General features: G+C 42.8%; 1 protein-coding gene across 11 annotated transcripts in view; it reads right to left on the reverse strand.

Annotated features, from left to right (window-relative positions):
- The window catches only part of LCORL (ligand dependent nuclear receptor corepressor like), a 174,995-nt gene that overhangs the window by 88,390 nt on the left and 66,743 nt on the right, over positions 1-19,862 (reverse strand). For all 11 annotated transcript variants that reach the window (XM_054029995.1, XM_054029988.1, XM_054029986.1 and 8 more), the window contains 2 exons: positions 5,027-5,106; positions 4,658-4,787 (listed from right to left, as the gene is read on the reverse strand). In XM_054029995.1, the coding sequence (XP_053885970.1) occupies positions 4,658-4,787; positions 5,027-5,106 (210 nt within the window). The remainder of the gene's footprint in view (positions 1-4,657; positions 4,788-5,026; positions 5,107-19,862) is intronic.

Here is a 19,862-nt window from a genome sequence, read left to right on the forward strand (position 1 = left end):
TTAGTTTCCCTGTTTTTTTGAGACCTGCTTTTAATAGATAAGCAGATTTTACCCTTTGATGGTACATGGGTGTCTCCTAGACAGTGGAGACACCGGGAATATCCGTCACTAACTGGAAATCAGTTCCTGGCGGGTGAAGCAGCATTTGAATCCCAGCATAATTCTGCAAAGACTATTCCTGAAGATCGGCCTTCCAGGGAAGGCCGGAGGAGAGGGAAAAAAGGTGATAAAGGAAGAACACACATTAAGATAATATCAAACTATAAAACTATGTTACAACAATAAAAATAAGTAAACTAAACTAAATTATCAGAAAAGGCTGAGTTATGAACTCCGTTTGAAAGAGTCATACTAGGCACTCCATCTCAGGCCAAAGGGAAGTTGAGAAGCAACTTAAGGTGTTTTGCCCATGCAGCTCTATATATCCACCATAACGGGGAAGAGGATGGCAGGAGTGCATAGGCAGGTCAAATGAGCACTGCTACTGAACATCTCCGATCAAAGGTGCACACGAACCTGAAGTGAAAGCACCTGTAGGAACCCTACTCGTAGAACAACAGAATTTTACCACACCAATGAGACAATTCATGTGTGTTCCTTTCTTTTTGTGCTCACTGGCAACCCAAGAAGGGGTGGACTGTCCTCCAGGGCTCAGCTGGAGGGCTGAGCATCTTCTAACTGGACTAGCACATGTCTATACTTGGACTAGTGTGGTGGAATGCCCAGATGTTGCAGACCAGAGGCTGGGTGAATGCAAAGGCCTGGCTCAGGCGGTAAGGGGTGCTCTGAACATGGAACATTATGACAAAGGATAACAGAAATCGACAGGGATTTTTACAAGCATTTGTTGAGCATTCTCCCCAGACTTTTGGAGTTTCAGCTGGGATTTTAAAAAAAACTTGTGGATTTCTCATTTAGTTTTCAGCTCTACTTTGGCCCAATTCATCAATTTTAATACTAGATTTTGAAAGATATAAGGAGAATTGTTCAAAAATGATTAATATAAGAAAGTGAACAGTTGCTACTGGATCAAATGTAACAGAAACCTCCAAAAATCCTGCAAGTAACACAAGTAAACACCACGGAGGCAGAAGAGCTATTTAGCTAAAGGATATGTTGGCAACAAGGACAAATGGGTATAAATTGGTCTTTGAATAAATTTAGTTTGGAAGTAGAAGATTGTAGTTAACATAATACAAATCACTTTCACTCTAATTAAGAGTATTTTAAAGTGTCTTAATTATTTGAATAATCACAGGGCTATCTAATAGCCAACCTTGTTGTTTTGTGATTAGTGCACTAACTTTTGCAAGATCAGAATCCACTCCCACAGGCCATCAGGAGATGAAAGTACTTTAGAGGCAGCACAATTAGATTTTGCTAAGACAGGAATACCTCTGAGTCTGAACTAACCTCTATAGGCAAACGAAGAGTAGGGATGAGGAATGTAGGACTGAAAGGCACCTCCTGGTTCATCAAATCCAGTCCCCTGCTATCACAGGCAACCCCATCACATAATCCCATTCTTAAACTTATCAAGCTCCACCTGAAACCTAGTTAGGTTGTTTGCTCCCACTATTCCCACTGGAACGCTGTTCTAGAACCTCGCTCCTCTGACGGTTAGAAACCTTGTAATGTTCAGCCTACATGTATTAATGGCCAATTTATACCCATTTGTTCTTGTGCCAATGGTTGTCCTTCAGCTAAAATAGCTCTTCTCCCTCCCTGGTTTTCATTCCCAATGTATTTAGAGAGAGCACTCATATCTCCTCTCTCAGCCTTCAGTTTCTCAGGCTAAACATGCTGAGCACTTTTAATCTTATCTCGTAAGATAGGCGTCTCCATTCCCTGATCATCCTCATAGCCCTTCTCTACACCTATTCCAGTTTGAATTAATCTTTCTTGGGATGACCACAACTACACACAGTATTGGAGGGGGTCCAAACACAACAAAATTCACCATGGAAATCAAGTTGGGGGAGGTCAGGATATGAAGAGTTTTGGCAGCTAGGGAATAAGGGTTTGGAAGCACAGAAAGACTTGAATAGCTTGCAGGAAAGATCATTTTGTTGTAAAAGAGAACGGCAATGGATGGTCCCTGTCTTAGCTTATGGCTGCTTGGAAGGACTCAAATCACCCTGACTGTACTGCTCCCTGCTCTGCTTGCGACTCCACTTCTTAACCACTACTGCAACTGTCTCCAGCTTTCCATCTTCCCTTGCAGAGAGATCTGATTCTCTAAGGTGCTGAGCAGGACCTCTTCAAGTCCTATGGATTTCAATGGGAGCTCCTTGGGCTCTGTACCTCTGAAAATCAGGCCATTCTTATTTAGAAAATTAAATAGGAATTTAGATGTTATATATTTGTACTTAGTTTGAAAATTTGGGCCTAAGCATTTTGTGTATTTCCAGACCAAAAATGCATTAAGATGGAGTTATATTTGAGAGTACATCTCAGTATTTTAATAAAACGAACATACTTGGATGTTTGTAATTATTCCAAAACTAATCAAAACCTAGGAAATTCAGAGTTAAGGTTAAACTTAAAAATATCCAAAGTTATTAACTCTGCCCTGTAGTAATATCATGCAATAATTATGCTAGTCTGATACATGCATTTTACTATTTGCGGGCCAAGATGAGAGGAAAAGGATTTTTAAAAGACACATTAGATTTTTTTCATATTTCTTTTTCCTTCCTATGTCACCACTTCCCCATAGCAGCTTCTCTAAGACTGGGGAAGGGAATGGGTGGCTTTTGGAATGTCATCTAACTGAAGAAAGCACCTTTGTTCCATAGCCTTTGGGACCCACCACTGGGATAATAGAAACCAAGCTTATAAAAATTAGTTCAAAGAGATCCCAAAAGAGAGAGAGAAGGAAGAATTGGGCAGAATCTGGCTAACTTTCAGATCTGTTGCTTAGTAGAAAACAGATACTACATCATCTCTGGCTTTTCTGAAATGTCCTACTAAATTTCCTTAACTACCTAAATCAATATTTGACTGAGCTTCTACACACAAAACAGAATTTTTCAGCCATGAATACCTGTAGAAAAACCAATGCCATAAGCACATATCTAGCAGATGGATTTATGACATTGTAGGATGCCTCGAGATCTACTGAAGTTCCTTCATGATGTCTTTAAAAATTCTATCTTTGTTCTCAACGTAAGAGACCACATGGAATGAGCCTCCCCAAGGTATAGAGTAACTCTATGGGGAGAAACTTTTCCAGATACCACCACCAAGAAGAAGCATAACAAATGGAAACTGAAGGCAGAGACCAAATCCCAAGCTTAACTCAGAAGCAGCAGGAGGAACCCCACCAAGGACAGGCCATGGAGCAGAGCCCTGATTAATCTGCAACAGATGATTCTCAGGTGCACTGAGGTGACACCACAGCTGAGCTTTCTATTCACTCAAAAGTGAGATAAGACTGACCTGGACTCAAATGAAGCCAAGAAAAAAAAGCAGGATTGAAATCCCCTAGTTTCTCAGTTGTCTTTAAAGCAGGCCTATGCTGAATACACAGATCAAAAAGTCCCATCAATGCAGACAAAGGATCCAGCATCCCTGATTTCAAGGAGATACTCCATATTTTCTCGATCCTGCAGCCTGGTAAAGGAAGAAAAGACAACCACTCTTCCTTTTTTATTTTCCTTGGGAAAGAGTGAAACACCATTCTCTTCCATCTCTTTTAGTTGCTTAGAAGAGAGTGAAGTGCCACACCTACTTCCACCCACACACATGGAGAAACAGAAAGGTGAAGGAAGCAGTTCTTTTTGAAGCACCTGGGTTAGTCGCTGCTCTGTTTGAAACACAATAGGCTGAACAGATACAAAGAATGTAGCTTGGACACATATGCGTGTCGTAGAGAGCAGAGCACGCTTATGACTGGTGCTCTGTTGTCCAATTAGTCTAGTAGGTTCAAGAAGAGTATTAAGTCAAAACTACCAGGCAGGAACTGAACTCTTGCAAATATTTATCATCAAATTCAAGGGAGAAAATGAGTTGTGTAGCCCTTCTAGCAGGTGACTAGTTTATTCCCAAATTAGCATCAAGATCCAAACTGACTTGTCATCCACACTACATACACCATGAAATTACCAGGGTCAAATCAGTGATAGCAGTGATGAAAGTGAAAATGTGGAGTTATTGAATGCTATCAAATAACAGGTTTCAATCACTATCTTGGATGGATTTAGAGAAGCAACTATGAGATAAGAAGAACTATATCCCGTTACTCATCCCTTGAGATACCCAATTCCCCCCTTTAAAAAAGCATTTTCTTGTAAAAATAGAAAAAATAGCTTAGGAACAGAAAATGTTTAAATGCTTCAAGAATCCAGGGAGCGAAGGGAGAAGAATGCATCATAGGGGAAGGCAGAATTCAGGAACAGAATGCAATTGGAGGCATAGCAACAGCAGGAGAGGAGAGGTAAGCAGCACTGCACCAGCGGGTCCTAAAACAAGGAAGGAAGGAAGGAAGGGGAGAGAGAGGAAAAGAAGGAAGAAAAGACAAAAGAAAAAAAACCAACACTCAGAACTCAAAACTGGAGTAATAAAAGCAATCTGGGATTGAAAAATTATCCCTAAATTATGTGATTATTCAAAACTTTTACTGCATAATTTAATGTGAAAGACATGCTTCTATTACCTTTCTTTCGAAAGAGTGCATTTAGGTAATTTTCTGCTTGGCATTCAATCTTATCAGTGTTGGACTGGCCCTGAGATGACAGTTCCTCTGTTGGTGTTGACTGTGAAGAACCAATAATTGGGGTACGATCCTAGAAAATGTAAGATGGCAACAGATCTCAATAACAATTATAGCTTGTTTCTAGAACCCAGGACATGAATGAATAGCATAAATAAAAAAGGATTTCTGCCAACTTAACATTCCTCCCTACGCCCCAGCCAAAACAAACAGTGTGAATCCATATGGGAAATTTTATTCTCCAAGCTCTATTTTTAGACCCAATGTTTGAAAAAAATTAGTTTCAACAATTTATATCACATTCATACTTACACTGACTGTTTCTTTGTGTAAGTTACAAAAGGAACATTTTTCATCCATTGACCAATCAGTCAGCTCTTCTGGCTCACAGTCTTAAAAGAAAAACAATTAAAATGTTTATTTAAAGATGAGCAAATAGAGATTGTTTAAAAAGGAACAAAGTGTGACCAATTACAAAGTTAAAATATCTAATCTAACTTGTATTTATTAGTATGATTTAGTTGGTAGTATTCTACCCGCCAGATCAGAAGGCTTTGAGTTCAATTTCCCACATCAGGATAGTTGGCTCGCGATCAAAGCTGACAATGGAGTTTGGGGGTGTTATTCTTTAAAAGAAAGGTAAAACCCAGTGGCCACTTTGGCTGACTCTTGTGGTTATCCAAGTCATATTTAAAGATCCTAGGACTCTTTTCAAAAGCAGCATATTAACTTGAGAGCCCTGATTAATATTCTTCCTTTCAATAACAAAAGATTTGAATGTTAAAGCAACTTGTAAGCTACTAATAAGGGCAGAGTGACTTTGCCATTTATCCATGCAGTTGAACTACTACTGTGCAGTAACTAATGTTGTACTGATAAGGTATATAAATCTACATTCTACTGTAGCACTGGATTAATACATAAAACTTCCTAAATACAATATACAGAATATCAATACAGTAATTGAACAATCTCATCTTTATTGTATATATAACCATTCTCTTCCTTCTTTGGTCAAAAACCAAAATAGAGCTGCCACATGCCAAAGTCTTGATTTTGCTCTGCTAAATAATTCAGGAAGATTAAGAAAAACAAAACAAACAGTTGTATTAGTTTTTTTCCATGTAAACATAATACTTGTGAAAAGCTGCCTGACTGACAAATCCAGAGACTATCAAGAGACCAGATACAGCACTGTCAGCACTTGTGTAAACTTGAATGAAGCTCAGTAGCAGAAAACAGTAGTACCAAGAAGCTGAAAATGAAGCTATATGTGAAACAAACATTCTTGCTGAATGGCAATGGGAGAAATAAAATATATATAAAAAGGGGCAAAAATCAAATGATTTGATTGGCTGGTAAAAATTCTGAACCTTAATTAATATACCAAAGTGGAACATTTAATAATAAACATAACATTTTGCTGTGGGAATTGTGTTATATTAATTCATGCCGAGCTGAATTTAGAACATGATGTTGACACATTCTGTATGAATTAATATCACACAATTCAATGTCTTATCACATAATTAGATTCATATATCCATTCTTATTGCTCCACTCCAGATTCAATCTCAGGTGTTAAGGCCTTGTCTAATCTAGGAAAAAGAATTGTTATTGCCAATGACTGTTGGCAATCAATTTAGCTGGATCTGTAGTTGAAATTCTTACACTTTAAAGACAGATTTCAAAGTAGCAGCCGTGTTAGTCTGTATCCGCAAAAAGAACAGGAGTACTTGTGGCACCTTAGAGACTAACAAATTTATTAGAGCATAAGCTTTCGTGGACTACAGCCCACTTCTTCGGATGCGTGAGCTGTAGTCCACGAAAGCTTATGCTCTAATAAATTTGTTAGTCTCTAAGGTGCCACAAGTACTCCTGTTCTTTTTAAAGACAGAGGTTCTCAAACTGGGGGTCGTGACCCCACAGAGGGTCGTGAGATTATTACATGGGGGGGTCACGAGCTGTCAGCCTCCACCCCAAACCCCACTTTGCCCCCAGCATTTATAATGGTATTAAATATATTAAAAAAGTGTTTCTAATTTATAAGGGGGGGGTCACACTCAGAGGCTTGCTGTGTGAAAGGGGTCACCAGTACAAAAGTTTGAGAACCACTGCTTTAAGAGCAAAGAGGAACATACTGTTTGGGATATAATTTCCAAAACTGTAATTAAAAACTGTTATCTGAGTGAGTTGCTGGAACAGTACTGAACACAGTTTGGCCTTGCCTACAATTTGAACTAAAGAGTTTTCAATATTGGTTCAATTAAACTGACTGCTGACAATCAGTGCTAGTAACAGTTGGATTTAATAGCGTAGACAAGGCCAGACAGAATTTCTGCAGAAAAGTCTAAATCCTCAGATGATACCTTGCGGTTCTAACACAACATTATGCATACTGGAGACGTGCCTGGTATCCATGACAAATACAAGTCAGATGCCACCCAATATTCCAAGTGCATGGCTTTTAAATGTCAACGTGGCAAGGGAATTCTGTCACCTTCCACTGAAGTGAAGGGGTTCATTTAACTCCTTCAGTATCAAACAGTTTCTAATGAGGATTATTATATTTCAGATAACTATACTAGTTTCTGAAATCTATACATAAATTCATGTAACTAATTCTTCACAAGTGTGTTAGAATTCTATCCATTTAACAAAGACAGGCTTTGGAAGAAAAAAAAGGGAGGAAATAAATGCATTCCAGAGCAGAGAATCTCCTCACAGAGTATGTTCTACATACAGTGGCCTCTCATTTAAGCCAGATCGTTAGCTAGAGTCACTTTAGGATTATTTAGGGTTTCACAAGTTAAAATGAATACCGTAAAACTTCACCTGGAAGTCTGTGGTGGCTAGCGCAAATTATGGAACACAGGTTTAATGTGTAATTTCCTATGGGAAATACTATTTAATTAACAAAGAAGATAGGTTATTGAATTAAATATCAACATGACTAATGCAACCAGTATTACTTGTATTTTTTTTAAATTTAGTTTTGTTTGTTTTATTCTGCCCTACAATACTAATATTCAAGAGAATTTTATACTGGGATTGTGCTATATATTTTGTATTTATAGTATAAAAGTTATCCGGGGGAGGAGGGAGGAGGTGACAACAAATTGGAAGTTTTGACAGCTGAAGCTTTTGGCAGCCAGGAAAGAACAGCAGGTGGTGAGATTTGGGATAAGCATATTAGCTGAATATTTCTGTTGGATGACTTTAACAGTTCATAACTTTTAGAGCTATTGTTTCAGGCTGTCTGCAGAATCTGGAAGACATCTCTTTAGAATCAGCTCATGTTTTTAAAGCTTACTCTGAAATCATAAGAGAGGTTTGGTTTTGTTTGTTTTACATGAAAGCTTGGATTCTAGAGCTCAGTTTTGTGGCAGGGGTTGAATTTTGTGAGAAATTCCTCTATCCTGGAATCACAGAACATAGCGGGTCCTACTATACATAAAGCTAATTGGAGATTGTTCCTGGACTAAAATAATAGAAATGTCGGACTCAAAAGGGACATTGAAAGGTCATCTAATACAGCCTCCTGCACTGAGGCAGGACTAATTATTATCTAGACCAACCCTGACATATGTTTGTCTAACCTGTTCTTAAAAATCTCCAATGAGGGAGATTCCACAACTACTTTGCTCAAGTGCTTAACTACCCTTACAGTTAGAAAGTTTTTCCTAATGTCTAATCTAAATCTCCATTGCAGCAATTTAAGACCATTACTTCTTGTCCTGTTCTAAATGGACAAGGAGAACAATTTATCACCCTTTCCTTTATAACAACCTTTTACATACATTAAGACTGTTAAAAGAACAGGAGTACATCCGAAGAAGTGGGCTGTAGTCCACGAAAGCTTATGCTCTAATAAATTTGTTAGTCTCTAAGGTGCCACAAGTACTCCTGTTCTTTTTGCGGATACAGACTAACACGGCTGCTACTCTGAAACCTGTCATTAAGACTGTTATGTCCCTTCTCAGTTTTCTCTTCTCCAGACTAAACAAATCCATTTTTTCTATCTTTCCTCATACATCACGTTATCTAGACCTTTAATAATTATTGTTGCTCTCCTCTGGACTTTCTCTACAGCTTTCCTGAAGTGTAGTGCCCAGAATTGGACACTAACTCGAGTTGAGGCCTTATCAGTGCTGAGTGGAAAAAACAGTTGCTAACGTTTCTGTAACTACTGTTCTTCGAGATGTGTTGCTCATGTCCATTCCACGTTAGGAGTGCAAGTGCTGCGTGCACTGTTGCTGGAGATTTTTCCCTCAGTGTTATCCGTCAAGCTGGCTCTAGCACCCTCTGGTGCTCCGCACTTATGCACTGTTATAAGGGGCACTGCCAGCTCTGCAACCGCCTCAGTTCCTTCTTGCCAGCTAACTCTGACAGCAGAGCAGGAGGGTGGGTCATGGAATGGACAAGAGCAACACATCATCTCGAAGAACAATAGTTACAGAAAGGTCAGTAACCGTTTTTTCTTCTTGGAGTGCTTGCATATCCATTTCATGTTAGGTGACTCACAAGAGGTACCAAAGGAAGTGGGCTTGGCGTTTATAGACATGCAGATTGCAACACTGCTCTCCCGAACCTGGCATGATCACGTGCCTGCTAGGCGATGGTGTAGTGGGAGGAGAAGGTATGCATTGACAACCAGATTGCAGCCCTGGAGATGTCTTGGGTCAGGACCTGGGCCAGAAGCGTCGCTGACGAAGCCTGAATTGTCACCGAATGAGCCGTCATGATAGCAGAAGTGGGGATGCCCGCCTGCTTGTAGTATGTCTGCATACGGGAGGTTTCCAGGAGGAGATTCTCTGGGCTGAGACTGGCAGGCCTTTTATCCTGTTATTGCCATGAAGAGTTGTGTAGATCTATAAAACAGCTTGATTCTCTCGATATAGAAGGTTAGGGCACATCTAACATTCAACGAGTGAAGGCGCTGCTCTTCTGAATTCTTGTGCTGTTTCAGGAAGAAAACCGGTAGGAAAAGGGCCTGGTTACCATGGAAGTGCGAGATCACCTTTGGAATGAAGGCTGGATGGGGAGCAGTTGAAACGTGTCCTTAAAAAACACTGTGTGGTGGTTCTGATGTGAAGGCCCTGATTTCCGAGACCCTTGTGGCCAAGGTAATCACAACCAGGAAGGCGACCTTCCAGAAAAAAAAAAACAGCAGAGGGAATGATGCCAGTGACTCAAAGGGAGGGCCCACAAGTTTCGACAGGTTTAAGTCCCATGGTGGAATCAGCTTGTAAATTTGAGGGTAAAGCCTTTTCAGCCTTTTCAGGAAGTGGATTGATGTCTTGTGCGAGAAGACTGACCTGCTGCTCACTGGAGGGTGGAAGGCTGAGATCGCTGCTAGGTGTACCTTGATAGATGTGAGGGCCAGGCCTAGTTATTTCAGATGGAGCAGGTATTCCAGAACAGATTAGAGGGAAGACCAAACTTAGAAACATTTCCACTTAGCCAGATAAGTAGCCGTAGTAGCTTCCTACTATCTAGCAAGACCTGGAGTACTTGCTCTGAACAGGCTTGCTTCTCTGAGTTCAACCATGCTGCTTCCACGTGATCAGTTGAAGGGCCCCAAGGTTTGTATGGAGTAAACAGCTATGATCTTGTGAGATCAGGTCTGGGCAGAGGGAGGGGGGCAGCGGGGCGCTTCTGACAAGCCTAGTAACATGCCAAACCAGTGTTGGCATGGTCATGCTGGACCTACAAAAATTAATACTCCCCTTGTCCCACTTGACTTTCAGAAGGACCTTGTGCATCAGAGGAAATGCACAGAATAGGAGCTCTATCCATGGAAGCAGGAAGTCATCTGAAAGGGAGCCCAGGCTGTGACAGAGCAGTGAGCAAAACTGTTCGCATTTCCTGCTCTGCCTAGCTGCAAACAAGCATACCAGGGGAGATACCCACCTCTGGAAAATGAATCTGGTGACCTCTGGGTGAAGGGACCACTCATGGTGAGAGGAGAAAGATGTGCTGAGGCTATCTGCTGTAGAATCCAGGGCTCCCAGAAATTGGGTAGCCTCGAGGTGAATGGAGTTGCTTCACACAAAAGTCCCACAGATGGATATCCTCCTGGCACAGGGTGGAGGAGTGCGCTCCTCCCTGTTTGTTGATGTAGAACATGGCTAAAATGTTGTCTCTAAGAACTCGTACTACTTTTCCTGTGATCTGGGGAAGGAACACTTGGCAAACTAAGCAGGTGTGTAACTCTTCCTGGCCCCAGGCCCTGTGTCCTGAGGTGTTCAAGGTGAGCTCCCCAACCTAGATTGGAAACTAGGGACACTGAAGGCTGGGGGAGGATGTGATAAAGGGAATGCCTGCCCTAATTGACTATGGGTCCTTCCACCTGTTGAGAGAGGTGAGGACCAGAGAGGGAACTGTAAGCACCAAATCTAAGTGGTGTCTCTTTGGTGATTACACAGAGGCCAAACACATCTGCAGGGGTCTGAGGTACAGGCTTGCATGTCATATCAAGTAAGTGCATGCGGCCATGTGCCCCAAAAGATGAGGCAAAACCATGATAGGGTGGTCCTTAACCCTGGATATCAGATGTGACATTGTCTGGCATCGAGCCTCTGGAATATAGGCTCTGGCCTGGGTTAAGTCTAGGATTGCCCAGAAAAATTCTATTATCTGTTTTGGAACAAGAGTAGACTTTTGATCATTTATCAACAGGCCCAGTGTTTGATAGGTCATTTGGAGCAGGTTGATTCTGTTCTTTACTTGAGCCTCTCAGCGGCACTCGATCAGCCAGTTGTTGAGGTATGGGTAGACTTGGACACCTCGCCTTCTGAGGAAGGCCACTAGCACCACCATGCATTTCGTAAACACTGAAGGGGCTGCAGACAGACTAAAAGGGAGGACAGTGAATTGCTAATGGATCTGGCTTCTAATAAACCTGAGGAACCTTCTGTGGCCTCGGAAGATGAAAATGTGGAAACAGGCATCCTTCATGTCGAGGGCGGCATACCAGATCTAGGGAGGGAATGATGGAGACCAGGAAGACCATGCAGAACCTCAGTTTCTTGAGATAACTGTTGAGGCAGTGCAGGTCCAGGCTGGGTCAAACACCCTCCTTGCCCTTCAGGATTAGGAAATATTGGGAGTACAACCCCTTCCCTCAAGTTTTGAGGCAACTCCTCCAGAGCTCCCACCTATTGGAGAGCTTGTACTTCATGAGAAGGGGCCCTGAAATGGGATGGGAGGAAGGAGTGGAAGAAAACTGAAGGGTTTAACCATCTACCACCGTACTCAGCACCCAGGGGTCCAAGCTGACAAAGGACCAAACTGGGGTGAAGTGGGAGAGTCGGTCAAAAAACAAAAAGGAGGCACTATCTGATGCAGAAACTGATACAGTGCCATTGGGCGCACCTTCAAAAGTTCTGTTTGGGGCCTCCCGAGTATCCGAGACACCCCGGACGTGAGGCTGAGGTGAACAGGGATGGTTGCCAACGTTTATAACCCCAGCTCCTTTTCTTGAGCAGGTCCTGTCTCTGTGGTGGTGCCAAGAAGTGGGCCAGTTGCTGGAGCCTGAAATGCTTCCTCAAAGGAACTGGAGAATAGAAGCCCAGTGATTTGAGGGTAGACCTGGAGTCCTTCAGACCATGGAACTTTGCGTGTCCGTTTCCTCTGAGAAAAGAGAGGTATCTTCTAATGGGAGGTCTTGGATAGACTGTTAAACCTCCAGTGGGGGTCCCAAAGACTGAAGCCATTAGCTTCGCCTCATGACAACTGAGGAAGCCATTGTTCTGTCTGCCATGTCCAGGGCTGCCTGGAGTGAAGCTCTGGCTATGGTGTTTCCTTCCTCTAATAGGGCAGAAAAAACTCTTGCCTGGAGTCCTGAGGCAGCAAGTCTTTAAATTTCTCCAGAGATTCCCAAATGTTGTAATCGTACCGCTGAAGCAGGATTTGTTGGTTAGAAATACAAAGCTGGAACCCTCCAGTCAAATACATTTTTCTGCCAAACAGGTCTAGCCTCTTTAAGTCCTTCTAAGTGGGGATAGTGCTTGACTGGTCTTGTCTGTCCCTCTCATTGGCCACAGTCATCACCAGGGAACCTGAAGGCGGGTGAGAACGTAAGTATTCGTATCTCATGGCCAGCACATAGTATTTTTTCTCTGTCCTCTGAAGCGGGAGGGAGAAAAGATAGGGTGTGCCAAAGGGATTTGACTGGACCCATAACAGCCTTGTTGATGGGTAGGCCACCTTAGATGGGGCTGCTGCAGTCAAAATATCAATGAGGCTATTATCCTCGTTGGAAGTTCCTCAGGGGCTCTAAATTAATCTTGTGACAGTGAGCCATTCAGCCCCGAGATTGCTTCACCTGGGGGGGGGGGGGGGAAGAGGAGGAAGAGGCCTGGGCCAGGTGGGGGGGCTTCCTCCTGTTCTTCTGCTCTTATGTCCCCTGGACCCACATCTTCTGTGTTAGTACTGGTCTTGGTACCACAGTCTGGGTTGGGTGCCGAATGGTCGTCAGTTCTCCCCTGCTACCCCACCCAAGATGACTGCTGGAATCGCTGTCCATTATAGGTGAAACCGCGTTATATCGAACTTGCTTTGATCTGCCGGAGTGTTCAGCCCTGCCCCCCCCAGCCACTGCTTTATCACGTTATATCCGAATTTGTGTTATACTGGGTCACGTTATATCGGGGTAGAGGTGTACATTTATTTCTGTTTTATAATATAACCCAGTTTATGTGATTTCAAACTGGGGTAGCGAGAAGTTGTGCATACCCTCCTCCACATTGAGGGAAGAGGCACATTTAATGGGTTTGTTCTCCAAGGGGGGGGTGGACATCTGGGTGCTGTATCAAGCCCCGTCAGCTGAGCCTTCTCAGAGCGGATCTCTGTCTCTGTGCAGCTGGCTGTGGTCTTGCCTGTGTGCTTGGCTTGAAAAGGTGGGGGAGCCTGGCTCAGCAAGACAGGTTAAAAGTGACCCATGCTGGCAGAACAAGTAGACTCAGTGGTATCTCTGCACATCAGGTGGCTTCCTAAGGGGTCCAACCTGTTACAGGGCGACCACATCTGCATGCAATATTTAAGACATAGGAGTACCATGGATTTATATAGAGGCAATATAACATTTTCTGTCTTATCCCTTTCTTAACAATTCCTTAATGTTAGCTTTTTTGACTGCTGCTGCACATTGAGCAGGTGTTTTCAGAGAACTATCCACAATGACTCCAAGATCTCTTTCTTGAGTAGTAACAGCTAATTTGGACCCTCATCATTTTATATGTATAGTTGGGATTAAGTTTTCCAATGTGCATTACTTTGCATTTGTCAACACTGATTATTTTTTCATCTGCCATTTTGTTGCCCAGTCACCTAGTTTTGTGAGAGTCCTTTGGAACTCTTTGCAGTCTGCTTTGGACTTAACTATCGTGAGTAGTTTTGTATCATCTGCAAATTTTGCTACCTCACTGTTTACTCATTTTTCCAGATCATTTATGAATATGTTGAATAGCACCGGTCCCAGTATCAATCCCTGTGGGACACCACTATTTACCTCTCTCTATTCTGAAAACTGACCATTTATTTCTACCCTTCGTTTCCTATCTTTTAACCAGTTACTGATCCATGAGAGGACCTTCCCTCTTATCTCATTCCCTCGTAGATGACAGAAAGACCAATTTGACTCTGGCAGATAGCGAGGGTCCCAGTGCTGAATAAGAACTTGGAGCCCGATGTCCCCTTCTGTTCGTTGTGCTCATTAGAGGTTGTCCCATTGGGGTCAGCAGTACCAGGAGTGATTAGTAAGTCCCTGAATCCTGCAAAGGCCTCTGGGGTGGAAAGCACTACAATCACTTCCTGGTGTTGGCGGGAGGTCCGGTACCAAACTCAATAGCCCCTGCAAACGGGGCACAGTTGATGGTGTCTAGGGAACCGGGGGATGGAGGAGTGGCTCAGCACAGGTAGCAATCTGCTGCCCTCCCAATTTGTCCTCTCTCAGCACCAAGGAGCGTCATCTCTCAGACTGCTGCTTCTTATGTTTCTTCCTCAGCACTGGAGACGGAGAAAGGTTCTGAGAAATGTGTGGTGCCAGACGGGTGCTTCATACCAAAGCCAAGGTGCTTGGTGCTGAATCCAATCAGCTTGGCTCCGACGCCAGTCTAAGTGCAGCTTCTATTAGGATAGCTCTCAGTCTAGCTTCCCTGTCTTTCTTCATACAAGGCTTACGGTCTCGACAGATTTGACTTTGCTGTCGTACGGGAGCCTCTCCTAAACACGTCAGATAACTGAAGCGTGAGGTCACTGACCTGAATAGACTTGCCATAGGAGGCACAAGGTTTGAAGCCTGGGAACTGGGGCAGGCCCCACTCAGGATTGAAGGGAGCCCCTCTAATGCTAAGAGAGGGGAACTAACTATCAACGCTAATAATATTTACTCTACTACTAAACTAAGACTCAAACTAAGCTAAAGAGAAAACCACTGAATAATGTCTTGCCAAAGCAAGAGTTGTTCCAGCAACTGTCGCAGGTGGTAAGAAGGAACAGAGAGTGTGCAGAGCCGGCAGTGCCCCTTATAGCACGGCACGAAAGGGTGCTAGAGCTGGCCCGATGGATACCACTAAGGGAAAAATCTCTGGCAACAGGGCACATGGTGTGTGCACACCTAACGTGAAATGGACATGAGCAAGTACTCGAACTACTTCTCGTGTCTTGCTTACAACACTCCTTCAAATACATCGCAGAATGATGTTTGCTTTTTGGGGGGGGGGGGAAACAGTATTGCATTGATAACTCATATTTAGTTTGTGATTCATTATAAAACCAGATCCTTTTCTGCAGTAAGAACACAAGAACAGCCATACTGGGTCAGACCAAAAGTCCATCTAGCCCAGTATCCTGGTTCCGACAGTGGCCAATGCCAGGTGCTCCACAGGGAATGAACAGAACAGGTAATCATCAAGTGATCCATCCCGTTGTCCATTCCCAGCTTCTGGCAAACAGAGGCTAGGGCCACCATCCCTGCACATCCTGGCTAATAGCTATTGATGGACCTATCCTCCATGAATGGGAAATGGGAAATAATTGCCTAGTACTCCCACCTAGGTAGCCATTTCCCATTTTGTATTTGTGCAATCTATTATTCCTTCCTATGTGTAGTACTTGGCATTTGTCCTTATTGAATTTAGTCGTATTTCATTCAGATCATTCCTCCAATTGATCAAAATCATTTTGAATTCTAATACGGTCCTCCAAAGCGCCTACCACATCTCCCAGCTTGGTGTTGTCTGCAAATTTTATAAGTGTACTCTCTATGCCATTATCCAAATCATTTATGAAGATATTGGATAGAACCAGAACCAGAACAAATCCTTGGAGGATCCCGCTCCATATGCTCTTTCAATTGTGAACCATTGATAACTACTCTAAGTATGGTTTTCCAGGCAGCTGTGCACCTTTCTTATAGTAGGGTCATCTAGGCTATATTTCTCTAGTTTGTTTATAAGAAGCTCATGTGAGAGACCATATCAAAAGCCTTACTAAAGTCGAGATATCACATCACTGCTTCCCTCCAATCCACAAGGCTCGTTACCCTGCCAAAGAGGATATTAGAATACCAAATGTTTTGACATGATTACACCAAAAAAAGGCAAGCTAGGAGGTAGTTTGTCAGCTGGATGTGATGACAGGTCTTCATGTGGCTTGTGACTGCCAACAAAATCAAAATTCAAACAGGGTACACCATGTAGAAACATGCCGAAGTGTTAAGAATACCGCTGGGGCCAAACAAAGTCACAGTCAGAATAAAGTGTTTATCATCACACTCCGGTGACAGATCACTTCTGATCTTCCCTGACAAGGTGAGCATTCTTTCTTTTAAAAAAAATCTGAATATTTCTGATTGTGAGGTGAGCGCTTAAAACCTTTTGTATTTTGTTAAAAATGTAGTCCAAGTGCCCTGCCAGGGAGCTTTTTCCCTTTCCCCCCCCCCCTTTATGAATATAGGATGACTGGATCACAGATCCAAGAGAAAGGATTAGAGAGACAAGGTGGGTGAGGTAATATCTTTTATGGGATAAACTTCCAATAAGCCATATTATCCACTTTGTCTCTTTAATATCCTGAGACCAACACAGCTACAACTACACTGCATACACCAAGAGAAAGGATGATTTTTGTCTCCTTTGCCTTAGTGAGACTACACCAAACAGGCTTTTCTCAGCTGCAAAGAAGAGCGTTGTGAAAACTCTGTATGAAAGCATGAAGAATACAACCAAAGATACCTGTGGGCACCAATGCCAGAGATAACTATCTTCTATTCTCTATCACCAACATGAAAGGAGGTCTGGCCCCTCAAGTTTCGTTACCCAGGTTTACGCATTTACTGTCTATGTTTTGGAAGAGAGCCCATTAAAGGCCTTTTTTCCCCATGGAAGGCCTTTTTTCCCAGCTCAAAATGGCATTTTCCCATGAAAGACAGGCAATTTCCCTGTGCTAACTGCTAGCTCAATGAATTGGTATACACAGGACTCCTGGGGAAATTCTGCATCACTGCATGTGTGCAGAATTTATATGCCCCTCCCCCCTGCTCCCACAGATTTCTTTGCTTCATTGCAGAAAAATGACTTCTGATGGAGAAGCAAAGGGAAGCCACAAGAGTGGTCACATCCCCCTCCCTGGTAGCGCAGGCAGGTCTGTCCCTCTTGCTCACTGTTGTGGCACTCTGTATGTGTAGGGGCAGGGCTTTGGAATATTTCTGAGGAGGTAGTAGTGGGGCAGGCTCTGTCCTCTCAGCAGAGCAGTATACTCCTGGGGGAATTCTGCACCACTGCACAATGCAGAATTTTGCTGAAATTAACATGCACGCAGAATTTCCTTTCCCCCAAAGTAATGGGCTGCAGTGCTGCTAGCTGCCACTAGATTCGGCAGAGCCCAGCTCACACATAGAAGACACTGCTGGGAAATGGGAGAGGGAGCTAGAGGATTCCTGGCAGCTGCAGTTCCCAGCATGCCCTGAGGGAAGGAGAGGGCGGCGCATGCCTGGTACCAAGCATCAGGGGGCCGCTGCTGGGCTGAGGGGAGGGGTATCTGGGCTGGGGGTCCTGTGGCTGGGCTCTGGGATGGAGGGGGTTTGGGTGTATTGGATAGGTGGGGGGGACCATGGCTGGGCTCTGGGGGAAGGGGGGAAGAAGAGTGTCTGGCAGGAGGGAAGGGGGCAGAGAAACAGGAACTGGGTTGTCACAGGGGTTTCTTTAACTCTCTACTCCTGGGGGAATTTGTGTGTCTGTATTGTTACAGACATACTTGCTGACAGGTATTTTGAAATAAATTACCAAAATGATTGAAACTGGCATGATTATGTAGTGTTATTTTGAGAAATAAAATTTACAGAATTTTAAAATATTCTCTGCAGAATTTTAATTTTTTTTGGCACAGAATTCCCCCAGGAGTAACACAGCATCTAAATACATCCCGGTGTCTCAAGTCATCGTCCCAGAAAACTGTACTATAACTTTGATCAGCCTACCTTACTACAGAAAGGCAATTATATCCAGACTATGAGGATCAGAAAAACAGCTGGTGAGTTCCCCAAACAACGTATTTTCTGTTAACCATCTTTGAGATAGAAAGGGCAGTATGAGGATGACGACAGCTCTTTCACCCAAGGAAGGTGGAATATTCACGGTCATGCTATCTAAGAGAGGAGTTTATTATAGGTGATGCTGGTAGCGTATTAATGTCCAATTTCATCTCAACTCTGAATAATACATTGTCTTCCAGGCTAACAGGATTTTAACTTGAGTGCAATACTCTCTGGATTTTTTTTCCCCCCAGGCATAGATTTTAAGTAGAAATGCATTTTTCCTCTTTGGATTTTCTCAGATTTGACAAACTATTCTGCATTAATATCAACGTGAATTCTTTAATTCTTCCTTGAAATTCCCTATTTACTTGCAGCATCTGGCAGTTGACTTGTAAATTTAAATCTGCCTAGAAGAACATATCCAAAATGAAGTGTTCCAATTATTTCTTTATTCGTTTTATGGTACACTAAAGTAAATGATATCAAGTATCAGGGGGTAGCCGTGTTAAGTCTGTATCCATAAAGATACGGTGTGGTGTGTAGTTTCTGGTGAGAATTTATTTCAGGTTGGGGGGCTGTCTGTAAGCTGCATCCCAAGGGTCTGTAAGAATGAGAGATCGTTTTCCAGGATAGGTTGTAGATCGTTGATAACACTAACCCAGGGACCAATCCCCGTAGAAAACCTCACTGCCTACTCTGTTCCCATATCTACTCTACCGACACCATCAGAGGACCCAACCACATCAGCTACGCCATCAAGGGCTCATTCACCTGCATGTCTACTAATGTTATATATGCCATCATGTGCCAGCAATGCCCCTCTGCCACGTACACTGGCCAAACCGGACAGTCCCTATGTAAAAGAATAAATGGACACAAATCGGACATCAGGAATGGTAACATAAAAAGTTAGTAGGAGAACACTTCAATGTCCCTGGACATTCTATAACAGATTTAAAAGTAGCTATACAGTACTTGAACAAAAAAACTTCAGAAACAGACTTCAAAGAGAAACAGCAGAACTAAAATTCATTTGCAAATTTAACACAACTAATTTGGGTTTGAATAAGGACTGGGAGTGGCTCGCTCATTACAAAAGCAGCTTTGCCTCTCCTGGAATTGACACCTCATCTATTATTGGGAGTGGACTACATCCACCTTGATCGAATTGGTCCTGTCAACACTGGTTCTCCACTTGTGAGGCACCTCCCTTCTCTTTATGTGTCATTATATAATGCCTGCATCTATAATTTTCACTCCATTCATCTGAAGAAGTGAGGTTTTTTACCCACGAAAGCTTATGCCCAAATAAATCTGTTAGTCTTTAAGGTGCCACCAGACTCCTTGTTGTTAAAGTCAATGATGATAGCATAAAAGGTTTCCAACCTTATCAAAATAAACTGTTTGAATTGCTTTTATGGGACAATCACCATTGACCTTTGGGTGTTGAAATATGAACAGAACATGATCGTGAAGACTTGCAAGAAAGCCTGGAATAGGAAATATAAATCTTTATCCTCACAGCTATGTTTTGATGAACGTAATGGCATCAAAACTATCTCACTCCCAGTTCAAAAGGCAGTGCCATTAATTGCAAATGTGATCTTC

The sequence above is a fragment of the Malaclemys terrapin genome, chromosome 5, assembly GCF_027887155.1.
Source record: "Malaclemys terrapin pileata isolate rMalTer1 chromosome 5, rMalTer1.hap1, whole genome shotgun sequence".
Lineage (NCBI taxonomy): Eukaryota > Metazoa > Chordata > Testudines > Emydidae > Malaclemys > Malaclemys terrapin.